At 41.4% G+C, this 13,470-nt stretch overlaps 1 protein-coding gene across 6 annotated transcripts in view; it reads right to left on the bottom strand.

The window, feature by feature from the left end:
• sorcs1 (sortilin-related VPS10 domain containing receptor 1) overlaps positions 1-13,470 on the bottom strand; it is a 163,572-nt gene that overhangs the window by 10,531 nt on the left and 139,571 nt on the right. For 5 of the 6 annotated variants that reach the window (XR_004339283.1, XR_004339282.1, XM_032562701.1 and 2 more), the window contains exons 15-21: positions 11,962-12,079; positions 10,277-10,410; positions 5,717-5,830; positions 4,092-4,263; positions 2,317-2,503; positions 1,632-1,765; positions 305-431 (exon numbers count right to left, since the gene is read on the bottom strand). Coding sequence is in view for 4 of the 6 variants with exons in the window: in XM_032562701.1 (XP_032418592.1) it covers positions 305-431; positions 1,632-1,765; positions 2,317-2,503; positions 4,092-4,263; positions 5,717-5,830; positions 10,277-10,410; positions 11,962-12,079 (986 nt within the window). In the remaining 2 variants the exon portion in view is untranslated. The remainder of the gene's footprint in view (positions 1-304; positions 432-1,631; positions 1,766-2,316; positions 2,504-4,091; positions 4,264-5,716; positions 5,831-10,276; positions 10,411-11,961; positions 12,080-13,470) is intronic. The other variant, XM_032562699.1, reaches the window with a different exon arrangement.

The raw sequence follows: 13,470 nt of genomic DNA, 5'->3' as shown, positions 1-13,470 counted from the left end.
TAGTGTCCATGCCATGACTTTACTTTTTGTAGCCAGAAATATTTCTACAGTCTCTTTCTTGTACGTGAGCGAAAAGCAAAGGAGCCCTGAGTTAGCCAGCTAGCTTAGCAGCGTGTGGAGCAACAAGTGAGGGAGGGGCAGCGCTGCATCCCTGCTTTTTAGCAGACGTTAGACTGTTTCCACTGTAATCAGTGAAGCCTGTAGATCAGTGGCTCTCATAATAAGGAAAGCAGGTGGAGTGTGTGAAGTGATGGTGGCGCCTAAAGCTTGTTGTTGTGACTTCTTGTTCAGAGTATCAACTCACCGTGGACAGCGATAGTTTTCCTGTCCTGCAGGATGGCGTTCCCAGCAGACACCTGCACCGTGACTGTATTGATCCCTTCCCTGGAGAACGTACACGCCACGCTTCCCTCCAGGGTGATAACAGGCTGCTGGAGAACACACACACACACACACACACACACACACACAGAGCCAGTCAGTCCGAGCATTCCCCTGAGAGTCAGACATCAGCAGAAGGCTAACATGGCTCTGTAAGGAAACCCAGCAGGACGGACTGACATCAGAACCAACGTCTCCGGCTGACAGAACAGGCTGCCCTGATCCCAACACAAACACTTTCACACAGCAGAGAGTCAGACAGCCGGAGCGGGACAGACAGACAGGTTCTGGTCCTGGATTACTTAATGCACCAACTGTTTGACTAGAGATTTGTCTTCTAAACACAAAATTTAATTTTCAAATGATTTCAGTTATTAATGGAATAAAACTATCCAAACTAACTTTTCCTAAAATATTTTCTGCCAGACTTTGTTGCCAGATCCACCCGGTCCACCAGATCCACCCGGTTCCACCCGGTCCACCAGATCCACCCGGTTCCACCCGGTCCAGCAGATCCACCAGATCCACCCGGTCCACCAGATCCACCCGGTTCCACCTTTTCACTAATTTGCTGTTTTTCTGAGAATCATCGATCTGGAAGACTCATTTGTGCCAAAGCTTTAACGTCTTAATGGAAGTTAATGTTCTGCCTTCAGGACATTATGTCCATGCATTCTGGTGCAATTCCCAGAATTTGTCTCTTTCCTGAATGATGTGATGACTGGACATTCCCATCACGTCTATACTTGTGTGATTTGTCTCTAACACATCCCTTCTCTCATTATTGTGGCATTTATCAAACAGAAATCATTTTGGTAGTTCTAACTGACCTCCTTGGTGTCTGTAAGCTTCTGGTTACAACATTCACTGTGGAGTTTTGCTGTTTTTGAAGACGAGCCGATACCACAGTTTACACACCCAGAAGATGCTCCTGAGAGCTCGTTGCTAGCTGAAGACATCAGGATGTTAAAACGGGTCAAAGAATTCCTGCTGCTGAGTGGACCTCCACTCCACTCTGATCTGCTCTGTATGCAGATGGCTTTAAGATTCTCCATAACTTAGCAATCGAGACACTTTAAGCTTATGGTTCATCAGCACATTCTGCAACTGTTATCAGTGCTGATTAACAAGGCCTCGATTTTCTGCAGCCGGCGCCAACAAATATAGCTGCACGGAACAACAGAGTCAGCAACCTACTTCTTAATTACAAACGGACACAGAGAGAAGCAGCGGGAGCGCGTTCACCGTACCTCGGTGTTATTTCCGATCCACCAGATGTAGGTGACCGTTCCCACTTGGCTGGGATGCAGAACGGCGGTCAGGTTCACTTCCTTGTTCCTCACCGCCACAAAGGGAGCAGAGAGATGGATATGCTCCAGCTGACCTGCTCAGACACACACATGCATCACAGAGTGAACTCCACGCTCTGCTGCTACATTCAAAACCTCACAAACAACTTTATTAGCTCAAATGAAGAGAAGAAATTAGCGCAGAATTCTCTGCTGAATCTGAACCAATAGCTGCCATCTGTGGGTTATTTTCCTCTGCCGCCCTCTGGGGTCTGCAGTGACTCTGTGAGCGTGGCTGTCGCACACGGCTGGCAGATCGGCGGCGGGGGCGGAGGGCTCCCTGATCAGTAAGTCAGTTCCTTTTACATCTGCTATGGAGCAGAAGTTGTCAGGCCTCATCCATAGGAGGCAGCAGCTGACTTGAGAGGAAGCATAATGAGGTTTGTTCTATCTCTGTTTGTTTGTTCGGTTCTGGACGGGTTCTGAGGAGATAAAGCCCTGAACGCGGTGAAGTGACAGCAGCAATTCCACACAAGGTGATAAAGAGTGGGAAAAAGAGGAAGATTAGAAAAATGGAGGACAGTCCTCCGTGAATGAAAGCAGAGGTTTTTTGTGTTATTGTTGTTATTTTTTAATAAAAACTCACATGTGACGTGCAGGAAGAGCGTGGCGGTCTCAGAACCGAGGCTGTTCTCCCCGGTGGCCGTCACCCGGTAGATTCCCACGGATTTGTAGATGTGCTTGATGCCGTCCTCGATGGAGCTCACGTTGGAATACGTCAGAGCGTGACCATCTCCAAAGTCCACCGTGATGCTGGTCCTCGCTCCGTCTCCCTGCACAGGACAAACACTTCAGGTTTAATCTGCAGGACTTCATGTTTTCTTCATGATAAAAACACATCTGGAGACTGCAGACAGCCTGGATTTAGTTTGCTTTAAATACAGAGCCTGTAAGACTGCATGGTGGATCGTTTAGAAATGTTGTAATTTACCATAAATCTGGACATTTTCAAATTCAACTTTTAACCAACTGGATTTATTAACTTTCATGTTGTTTCGGTACATCTTAGTGTTTATAATGATTTACTGAAATGTACCTTTAAAACTAAGAAACATTGAAACAGCACTACATAAATCTAAATGTTACTTTATGGACAAATTATGCTAAGTAGCATCATACATGTTTCGATGTGAAGAAAAGTGAAGGAAAGTGTGGAAATTGTCAATTCTATTCATATATTCTGATTATACAACATCTACTCAAAGGATTTCTTTAGATTACAAAAATAAATAGTGATGGGACTCAATTAACATCTTTCAATCAAGGTCAATAATTAATGAATCATGTTTGAATAAAAAAACATACTTACAAAATGTAAGTTCATTAAGAAACTGTGATTGGATAATATTCATGTTATTCAGAGAAGTTTGGACTCATTCTCCTGTTTTTAACTGGGTCCAGATATCGATCAAACCATTTTACAGCAGAACCAACCCATATGTCCCGTATGAGGCTGAACTGTAACTCTGTACAAATGATGTTCTGTGAAGACGACCTGAGTTGTGCTCACTATTCCAGCAAAGAAAGCAGTGCAGGTGTGATGCTGTGTTTACACTCAAAGTCAGAACGATTCCATTTGAAATGGAAGAAATTGGCAAATTAATCTTCCTGTTGTGTTTCACACAGCAGCATTTTTCTGCTGGACTTTTCACACGAGGCTTTCGCTGTTCGCTGAAGGTTTGTCACTTAAGAGTTCATTTGAACTGAACCAAAAACAGATTCTTCACTTATGATTATAAAAAAATGTTTTTAATTTTTATGACATTACAGGCTCTATTCAATGTAAGCCAATAACTTGATTTCTTTTGTTTAAACAAAGAATAAACTTTATTTTTTATTACACGTAATGTTGAAGCAGCACCACTCACACTGGACCTTTGAGTTTAAAATCCAAAGGAAGGAAGAGATTAATTAATGTTGGTGGTTCACTTGACCAGAGTTTCCATTTAATCAGATTTTCTAAACTTCAGTCAGAAAAATAAACTTGTGCTCTTTCCACTCTGCATGCGAAGCTCTGTCTGCTTTTTCTGGTTGATGATTTGGAGCTGAAAGCTTTTTGATTGGCAGTAATAAATTCACTCTCCTCTTTTGAAACGTTTGGGTCCATTCTTTGTTCTGAACCAGAACACGAACAGAACCAATGGACACTGAGTGTGAAAACAACAGCATTTCAGTTCGACCAAAGAGTTGTGGTCTCCATGGAAACGGCTTAGCCAGGAACATTTTCTTGGATGTGATGAAGCAGTGGGCACCGTGGTTGACATTCACAGATTGATTTTATAATTGTAAAAGGTTTATTTAAGTTCCTTCCCCTGCTGAATGAAACGCCTCAGCAGCTGGTGTGACTGGGAACGCGCTCACCTCCTCCAGGAAAACCAGGAAGGTGACGTTGGCGCCCAGCGTGGCGGTCAGCCGGCCCTCGCTGGTGACCAGGTGGAGGCCTTTGGGAGCCTGGGTGGGGCAGTGCTGTCGCCGGGCCGTGTACTCTGCTATCACTCCTGCTGTGCAGTTATTGGACACCACCTTTCTGTAGCTGAGGGCGGGGGGACAGACACCATCTGACCATATACACATGGAAACAATAATATGCATCTCTATGTGGTTCTGTTCAAACCTTCTTTATCTATTTAAATTACATTTTGTTGGCTAAACAAATGCTTTGAATGCTCATTTAACTGGCAACTGACTTATTTCAACCAAAAACTCTTAAATTAGTTATTTTTTACCACTGACTGTTATGTAACATGAACTGTCTTAGCTAACCATTGATTAACTCTTATTTAACATCTATTAACTCTTAGGTATCTAATTTCTAACTTTTAAATAATTAACCAAGTCCTATTTAATCATTAACTAACTATTGTTTAACTAACAACTAACTCTTACATAACTGAAAAACTGGTTCTTACTTTACCATTGATTAAGTCTTTCTTAACTATGAACTAACTCCTAGTTAACCACCAACTCGCTGCTATTTAATCAGAACTAAGTCTTATTTAACTATTAACTAACAGAGGGTCTTATGCTGTTTTCCGTTTGTTACTCCAGTTGTTTTTAAATATCACCAGTTTGTCTTTTTGACTTTTATAATTTCATGTACACATCATATCATGAGCCTTAAAAAGTGAACATTACATTTTCAAATGCCTGATCTCATTAACACTTGATCATTTACCTTTTTAACAGGAACCTGCTTTACACTGTTTAGAAAATTGAACTTTACTCATTTAAAATATAAATATAAACCTATCATCTTCAAATGTGAGTAAAAAGACATTTAAACCTGAGAACCAATAAGAATCTGTCTTCCTGTCGTTGTATTCGCTATGATTATTTATTAAACTTCACCTCATGATTTTCCTTCACATTCTGTTTCCTTTTTGTCTCCTTTTCCTGCCAACATGTTCTGTTTACTACAGTTTGTCCTTCTGACTGTTTGCTTTAGTTAGAAACAAGCTTTTGTGCTGCGGACACGTTTCCTCCTCCGCTGTCCTTGTCGCTGCTGTTCTGTAAAACTTTACGGCACCATCAGCAGAACAGGTTCTGTGTTGTTATGAATTATCATGTTGAACACTCAGTTCTCCTTGTTTTACAGACATCAATCAGCCAAATCAGTAAACTGATGTCCTGGTCCTCCAGGGCTGATGTCCTGATGTTTCTCTGCTTTGCACACCGGATCCGAATAATTACTACATTACTGCAGAACCTGACAACATGCTGAGGATGCAATCCACTCGTTTAGACTGTATGTGTTGGACCAGGTATGTGTCTAAAGTTGCAGGACAAAATCCTTCAGGACTGCAATCTGACACGGTGGTTTAGATATTCACTCTATTTTGGACTTCAGATAAAATTCTGTTCAAAAGTTTTTCAACTCTTGTGTTTCATTCATCTCCGACTTTTAGCTGTGATGTTCTAATTAACTAACTAATTAACTTCCTGATTCTGATCTGATGCTCGTCCTGCTCCCATCCCGTCTTGTTTACCCCGTGCTGTTGAGAAAAGTCATTCCCGTGGTGCAGCTGCGGGACATGGAGGACGGATGGAACCAGAAGGCGGGGCTGCACTTCCCATCAGTCCGCCTCTCATAGCCATAATCACTGCAATGAAACCAAGAGCCGGTGATCCAATCAGAAACAACGGAAATCTGAAACCGTTGTTAAGGTTATTGTGAAGTTTGCATCTAGTAAAAATTATTGTACAAATTATTTTAATCATATTAGGACATTTTCAAAATACGCAAGAGATTTCACCACAGAAGAACTTAGTTAGTTCATTTCCTAACAATTTTAAGACCAGACAGACAATTATTCACTAATTTAACGGAGTGTCTGTGCATCCTTAAAATGTCTTAAATTCATTCAAAGGTAAGTTGGCCTAAAATATGTTAAACAAAGATATTAAATCTGTTGTGTTGGGATGATTTAATCTAAGTTGATTTTTCTAGTGAGATTTTCCTGCAAAGCAAACATTAAAATCACACAGAAACATCTTCATCGTGTTCAGTTGAGTTTGAGTCACAGAACCATTAAGGCAATAGGCTGATTGTATACCCTCACTACATAGCTACCTCGCTACCTAGCTACCTCGTTACCTAGCTACCTCACTACATAGCTACCTCACTACATAGCTACCTCGCTACCTAGCTACCTCACTACATAGCTACCTCGTTACCTAGCTACCTCGTTACCTAGCTACCTCACTACATAGCTACCTCACTACATAGCTACCTCGCTACCTAGCTACCTCACTACATAGCTACCTCGCTACCTAGCTACCTCGTTACCTAGCTACCTCACTACATAGCTACCTCACTACATAGCTACCTCACTACATAGCTACCTCACTACATAGCTACCTCGCTACCTAGCTACCTCGTTACCTAGCTACCTCACTACGTAGCTACCTCGTTACCTAGCTACCTCACTACGTAGCTACCTTGCTACCTAGCTACCTCGCTAAGTAGCTACCTAGCTACCTCACTACGTAGCTACCTCACTGCGTAGCTACCTCGCTACATAGCTACCTTGCTAAGTAGCTACCTAGCTACCTCACTACCTAGCTACCTCACTACGTAGCTACCTCACTAAGTAGCTACCTAGCTTCCTCGCTACGTAGCTACCTCACTACGTAGCTACCTCGCTACGTAGCTACCTCACTACGTAGCTACCTAGCTACCTCACTACATAGCTAGCTCGATACGTAGCTACCTCACTACGTAGCTACCTCACTACGTAGCTACCTAGCTACCTCACTACATAGCTAGCTCGATACGTAGCTACCTCACTACGTAGCTACCTAGCTACCTCACTACATAGCTAGCTCGCTATGTAGCTACCTCACTACGTAGCTACCTAGCTACCTCACTACGTAGCTAGCTCGCTACGTAGTTAGCTCGCTACGTAGCTACCTCGCTACGTAGCTACCTCACTAAGTAGCTACCTAGCTAATTTCTTTTTGTGCAACTTCATCACCAGCTGGCATGGAGGTGAAAGGGTGATGATTGGTGCTGGTCTTAAAGCCACAGAACCTGGTCACCTGGCAACCACTGAGTGAACCATGAACTCCTGTGTGTCCCATCATATTCTGAAGCCAAACAGCTGAAGCCTTGTCTGAACTCCAAACGCAGCAGCAAATCTACAACAGAATGCCTGGAAATAAATCAAGTAGGTGCAACGGTCTAGTCAAAGTCCAAGCCTCAACGTGTTGAAGAATGGAAACTTTGAACTGCGATGAACTAAATGTCATCAATAAAATGTGTCAATATAAAAGCCTGCTGAAATCAAAGCTGCTGTTATAATAAACATGTTTCTGATGGATCATAAACTCGATGCTGAACTTTGTTGCTGTGACATCAGTGATGGTGAAGAACCCCCTCTGTGTTTGGACTGCAGATACCAGCCTATTAGGTATTTGTGCTGCAAATTAAAAGGCAGAGCAGCTCTGTGTCCCCAAACTGATGGGGACAAATTGCCCCAATTAGAGCGACATGCACACAGATGCAGAAGTGTTGTGATTGTTAATGAAAGCTATTAGGCGCCGTGATTTATGGGTCTGATGAAGCTTATTGCAGGAGCTGCCTCCTCCAGAGGCCTGCAGATTTGGGACCAAAGCATGAAAAAAATGAATGCAATTAAATAGTGAGAGAAAGCAGTTTTCATCTGGATGCAGATAAACCAACATCTTCCTGACATTAAGAGTCGCTGCCACGAAAATGGCTGTGAAGGATCGTTTTATCTCTGAACACTTTGTCCTTCAAGGCGTGAACGATGGCAAACATTAAAGTAGAATCAATAAAATGTCTGAGAGTGAAAAACACGTTGGCTCCTCCACTTTTTCTCTTTCTCACACACAAACGCAGAAATATTCACACATTAGAGCAAACACCGTGAGGATGTGCCAAGGCTGATATGCATTTCTAATCTGCAGGATGGCAACTATTTATCCCCTGATCCTGTTTTTTACAGGGAGCCAAACTGAGACAGAAATCTCTTAGTCAATAACTGCAGAAGGTGTTTCACACGTTTCCAAAAATCTCATTTATTCACAGAGATATCCAGTGTTTGATTAGTGATGGAGGTGGAACATTATTGTAAAATCTATAGGCCTTCAGAGTAAATAGTCACCATGTGTAAAAAATGAAATAATATCTAAATTCATTATGAGAGAAAAGAATCCAGCAACAATTTCAGGTGACTGTTATGTGTGGGCAGGACTCCAGAACCAGGATGGAACAGCAATCTGTCCAGTGTCCCTGATTCAGTCCCACCGCCCGTCCATCAGTGACCCTGAACAGAACCCTGAACAGAACCCTGTGGGTTCAGATAGTGGATGGTTTCACGTTGGAACGAACAGAGAGCTGGGTGGAACTATAACTGTAAGTGTCATCAACTAGATCATAATCATGTCAATACATAAAAGTTTTGTGGATAGGCTGCAGGGTCCAGCTGGAGGTTGGACATTCTGAAACTTTTCCGAGTTTAGAACTGGACCTTCAAATAAGATCAACGTACAGTTACATTATAGGAACATCTTTTTAAACTAGAGGCTGATGAAACAGTCAAATGTATTAATATTTGTTCAACTTATTTCTTTGTGACTCTTTTGTACTATTTTCCACAATAAATGACACTTGGAATATTTTAATAAACAAAACAAAATGATCTAATTTTGAAGAGAAAAGATCGGTTATTTGAGATTGGACATATAAAAAAAAGAGTCTCACATTTTTTAGTGAGGTACATAATTACTGCAAATATAGACCAACTGTCATGATGAGCAACAGGAACAGGAAGAGGATCCCTGGTCCTTCAGAAACAACATATGACCTGCCTCTTCTGGTTCCTCGGGTTCCTACTGTTCTTAAAGGGCCCTCAGGGATAAGATGGGGGGGGCGGGGGGGGGGGGGCATAAAATGTCTTCTGGGTTGTACTGTGGACAGCAGGACACAGGAATGACTGAAAAGTCAAAAGGACTGTGAAAGCAGAACCCATTTAAATTTGAATGCTTCGGTCTTAAACATGTTGAAGAAGAAATGCAGGAAAGTTTTTTTCAGTTTCTCAGCCTAAACATTTATATGTAAAAGTAAGTAGCACTGAAATGATTTGGATTTACAGATTTAAAGCTTAGATCTGTAAACCTGGATATTTAGTTTCCATTTTTCTGTGAAAGTATTTTTTCCAGTATTTCTTACATTAAATATTATTTCATAAGCGTGGAGTCCTCCTCATAGAGGAGGACTGTCAGACGGCCTGTGATGGAAATGATTATGGGCATTTGATTGAGTAAATATTTATTGGTTTGTTATTTCTAGAGAAAATATGTTTTTAGCATTATAGCTTCTCACTAATAAGTAAAAATTTAGGGAATTTTGCCTCCATTTATTCTGATAATTATTTGTTGTTATGTGTGTGCGTGTGTGTGTGTGTGGGGAAGGGGGGGGGGGGGGGGGGGGGGGGGTGAGTGTGTGTGTAGGTGGGGGGGTGCGCGGGTGGGTGTGTGTGTGCGTGTGTGTGTACATGTCCTGTGTTGGCTTGTGAAGGACTGGTGACCTGTTCATGGTTGACACTGTCCTGATTAAAGAAATGAATTTATAAACTGTGACTCTTTTCAACCCAGACATCTGATTGGTTAGTGAAGCAAACTTTAAACGAATTATAAAAACCTGAGCAGGATTAGCTCCGCCCCAAGCTCTGATTGGTCAGGGTCAGAGGAAATATGTATTTATGATGTGCTGCTATGCATGCCTATGAAATTAATAACTAAATAGTAAACCAATAATGTGTTCCTTTAAAAATAAAGTATTTTATTCTTTATTTAATTATAAACCGACTCATCAAACACTAAAAGTGTCTAAAACATACAAATGTACTTATTTTTTTATGTGGGATTTTTCTCAGATCCAATTGAAGCTGTCTGTGTTCTGGCTGAGATCACCAACATTAAATTTGACAGAGATAAAATCCAAAAATAACAAAATAAAAGGTGCATTGAGAATAAGGAAAGATTATTAGATTTAAAGGGGATGAACTGAGGTCAGCACTGACCACTCGAAGTCCGCCTCCGTGCAGTCGCAGGGAGCCGAGGTCATCGCCACGGAGTACGACTTTCCCATGACGCACCTGGAGGTCGGCTTCAGCTTCCGGTAGATTCTCTTCACGCCCATCAGACACGGCTCACCCTGCCGAGCAGATCAGAAAACAGATTACAGGAAAATCACACAAACATTCATTTAAAAACTAGGAGGAAAATGATTTAAACGATGCAAACAGAAATACACCAACATTGTCTGTAACTGCAATCCTACTGGGGTTCCATTTTAAATGTATTCACTAATATTAATATAACCTGAAAATGAACCTTAATCTGCCAAACATTTTTAGATCTACTCTGAGTGACTGAATCAGCTGAGGACTAAAAATGACCTGAGCGCCGGTTTCACTCGACATCCCGCCTCCATGCAGCAGGTGTCAGTAGTGAGATGTCAGAGAAACCTGATTGTATCACAAATAGACTTCCAGGTTCTGAAAATGAAAAGCTGAAACTTCTCTCGTTCTATCTCTTCCTCTGTTTGTTTTCTCTGCAGACGACTCTCAGCCAGTCTGGCTCCATAATTGGCCTGGACTCTTGTCATCTTCCATGCGTCCTGGTTTGATCATCACCCCGCTCTGAACATCTGGGTGTCTGAGCCGTTTACAGAAGCGGGCCGTGAATAAAGGCTTGCTCTGAGTGTGTGGCTCGGTTTCAGGTCCAACCAGGTTGATGAAACAGAGCGGGACGGGTCAGGGTCCACACTCACTCCGAGCATGGAGGGGAAGAGCTGAAGCATCTTTAAAAAGCTAATATAGAACCAACTTTAATCCTCTTTAGTCTCCTGGATGTTCAGCAGGATGGAGATGCATTAATAAGCTTAAAGTTATGACAGTTTTTACTATGCACCTGTATTTATTTATTATAACCAACCAGACTGATGCTCAGGTTGTGCTGTTTCATTAGCAAAACCATCAAAGAAAATCTAAAATGAATCGTGGAACCAAAACCAGAGTCAGTAGAAACTTTTCATCCAACAGGAAATTCCCCTGTTGAAGTCCGAAGCCTCCAGGCTGCTGCATGTTCCTCCAAGAAATGATAGTTTCTAGTTATGACTCTGTTTTTTGAGTGAACTATGGAAAAATACAGCTTTTTTTCTGTACTTTTCTGTATTTTTTCTGTTATTACAGTAACGTCAGCAGGAACGCTGGTTTGGAAATATGCCTCCCGTTCATCCAGAACTGCCTCAAGGAATTAAGAAGTTTTTTTTTCTAGAAACTTTTATTTCTATCATCCATCTGCTCAAGTTTGACTGATTTCAAAACAAAGTGCTGTTAAACAAAAGCATCCCCATAGCATGATGGTGCCACCACCATGCTGCTTACTGAGGGGCCCAGATCTTAGAAAGGCAGTAGCTCCGGGCCAAGAGAGGTGGGTTCCCCAGGATTTATTTTATTTCTTTCTTTTTAATGAATGCATGTCAGTCGGCTATCTGCCCATTTCACCCTCCAATAACAACATTTTTTTTTCTGTTTTAAATCTATGTTTAAGAAAAAAACATAAAGAGTAATTGTAAAGTAAATTAAAGAGCAGAGTTTAAATAGTTACTCACTCTGATCACACTGGGATAATTACAAACAGAAAGTGCTTCCAGAACCCGTTTTCTCCTCAGATCTTTATTTGGGTCTGGCAGCCATGATACCTGGTTGTGTAGGTGCCACGTCTGGTAGTCCGCCTCCGTGCATCTCCTGTTGAAGATGGACCTGAAATCTATTTTTACCAGCTGCCACTCAGAGCGATGACTGAAGTGCCCAAAGATCCTGGAAACAAGTTATGTAAAGAAAAAAATCAAGTGAGGGATGGAGATTGATGGAAGGAGCTGCTAAAGATGAAACAGCAGAACTCTGCACCACAAAACAGATTTAAACCAGCCAAGACCCCATTTAGTGAGTTAAATCTGCAGAAAAAGGTTGACTTCACATTAAACGTTAACCGAGCCTGTCTGGAAAAAGAACAACTCTTTATCACTCCCTTTTTCTCCTAGATTTTTTTTTCTTTTGTCTTGTACAAATATTAGGCTACAAATCTTACAAACTTATGCTAAATTTTCCCAAACTTTATTCTAGCAGCCTCTTCAAACTGCAAGAAGACGTCACTATGCTCTTCCCAACTCATCCCAAATGAAGTGGGAAAATATCCTTCAGTGTAAAACCACAAAAAACAATTACAAAATAGTCTAAGCTCTAATTTAAGTCATTTAAATACATGCACCCCTGTAGTTGGTTGTCTTTGTAAATTAGAAGGCATGATAGGCAGAATAAAAGCTCAAAACATTTAAGAGTTATCAAACACTGGAAGCCACAATTTTGCAAATAATTTTGTGCAAGCTATTAATTCTGACTTTAAGACCAGATTTTGCAGTGTCACAATGCTTTGTGGGTTTATGGCGAGTGGAAAAGGAAAATGGGTTGGAAGGGCTCCAGAAACGCTCCATGGCTGGAATCCCACTGAGTTCACGATGAGCTCACCAACAGGTTATGGTTCAAAACATCCACATTCTGGCTGGTTTGTGTTTTTAAATGTAGTTTTCATCCAGAGCGACTCTCTGCCTCTAACATCATTTTATAACCTCTTCTAAATACCATGGAGTTTATTCAAAATCTGTCACAAATTTAACAGGATGTTAAATAAGAGAAAACTGATATTTTTGTTTGGACCATGGATTAATGCATCTTTGATATATTAAAAGAGCTTTTCGATTTCCTTTGGTTTCTGCACAGCAGGACTGAGGAAAATATTCTGCTTCAAATACAAATGAGATCCTCATGCAGAAAGAAAACCCTGCAGACAGACGACTTCTTCCGGCCCAGACACGCATCCCTGCGTTCACATTTATTTGTTGTCACCTTACTCAAATCGGAAAATAGAAACCAAACAAAAATAAGACAAAATGACGACTAATCTATCTTTATTATGAACGTTAATAAGAATAAATTCTCTTATTTTTCTCTGACCAGATTCCAAATACAATTCAAGGTTATTAAACTGGCTAGGAGAATATTCCATCTCCAGCTGAATCAAGTGGCTGTGTGTGTGTGTGTGTGGGTGTGGGTGTGTGTGTGTGTGTGTGTGGATGGGTCTGAGTGTGTGTGTGAGACCATATAGCTACATATTAATCACAATCTGTCAATTAGCGCCGGAGGCATCCGAC

Source organism: Xiphophorus hellerii, chromosome 5 (assembly GCF_003331165.1).
Source record: "Xiphophorus hellerii strain 12219 chromosome 5, Xiphophorus_hellerii-4.1, whole genome shotgun sequence".
Classification (NCBI taxonomy): Eukaryota; Metazoa; Chordata; class Actinopteri; order Cyprinodontiformes; family Poeciliidae; genus Xiphophorus; species Xiphophorus hellerii.
Note: the sequence above shows the minus strand (reverse complement) of the source record. Positions and strands in the feature narration are given on the sequence as shown.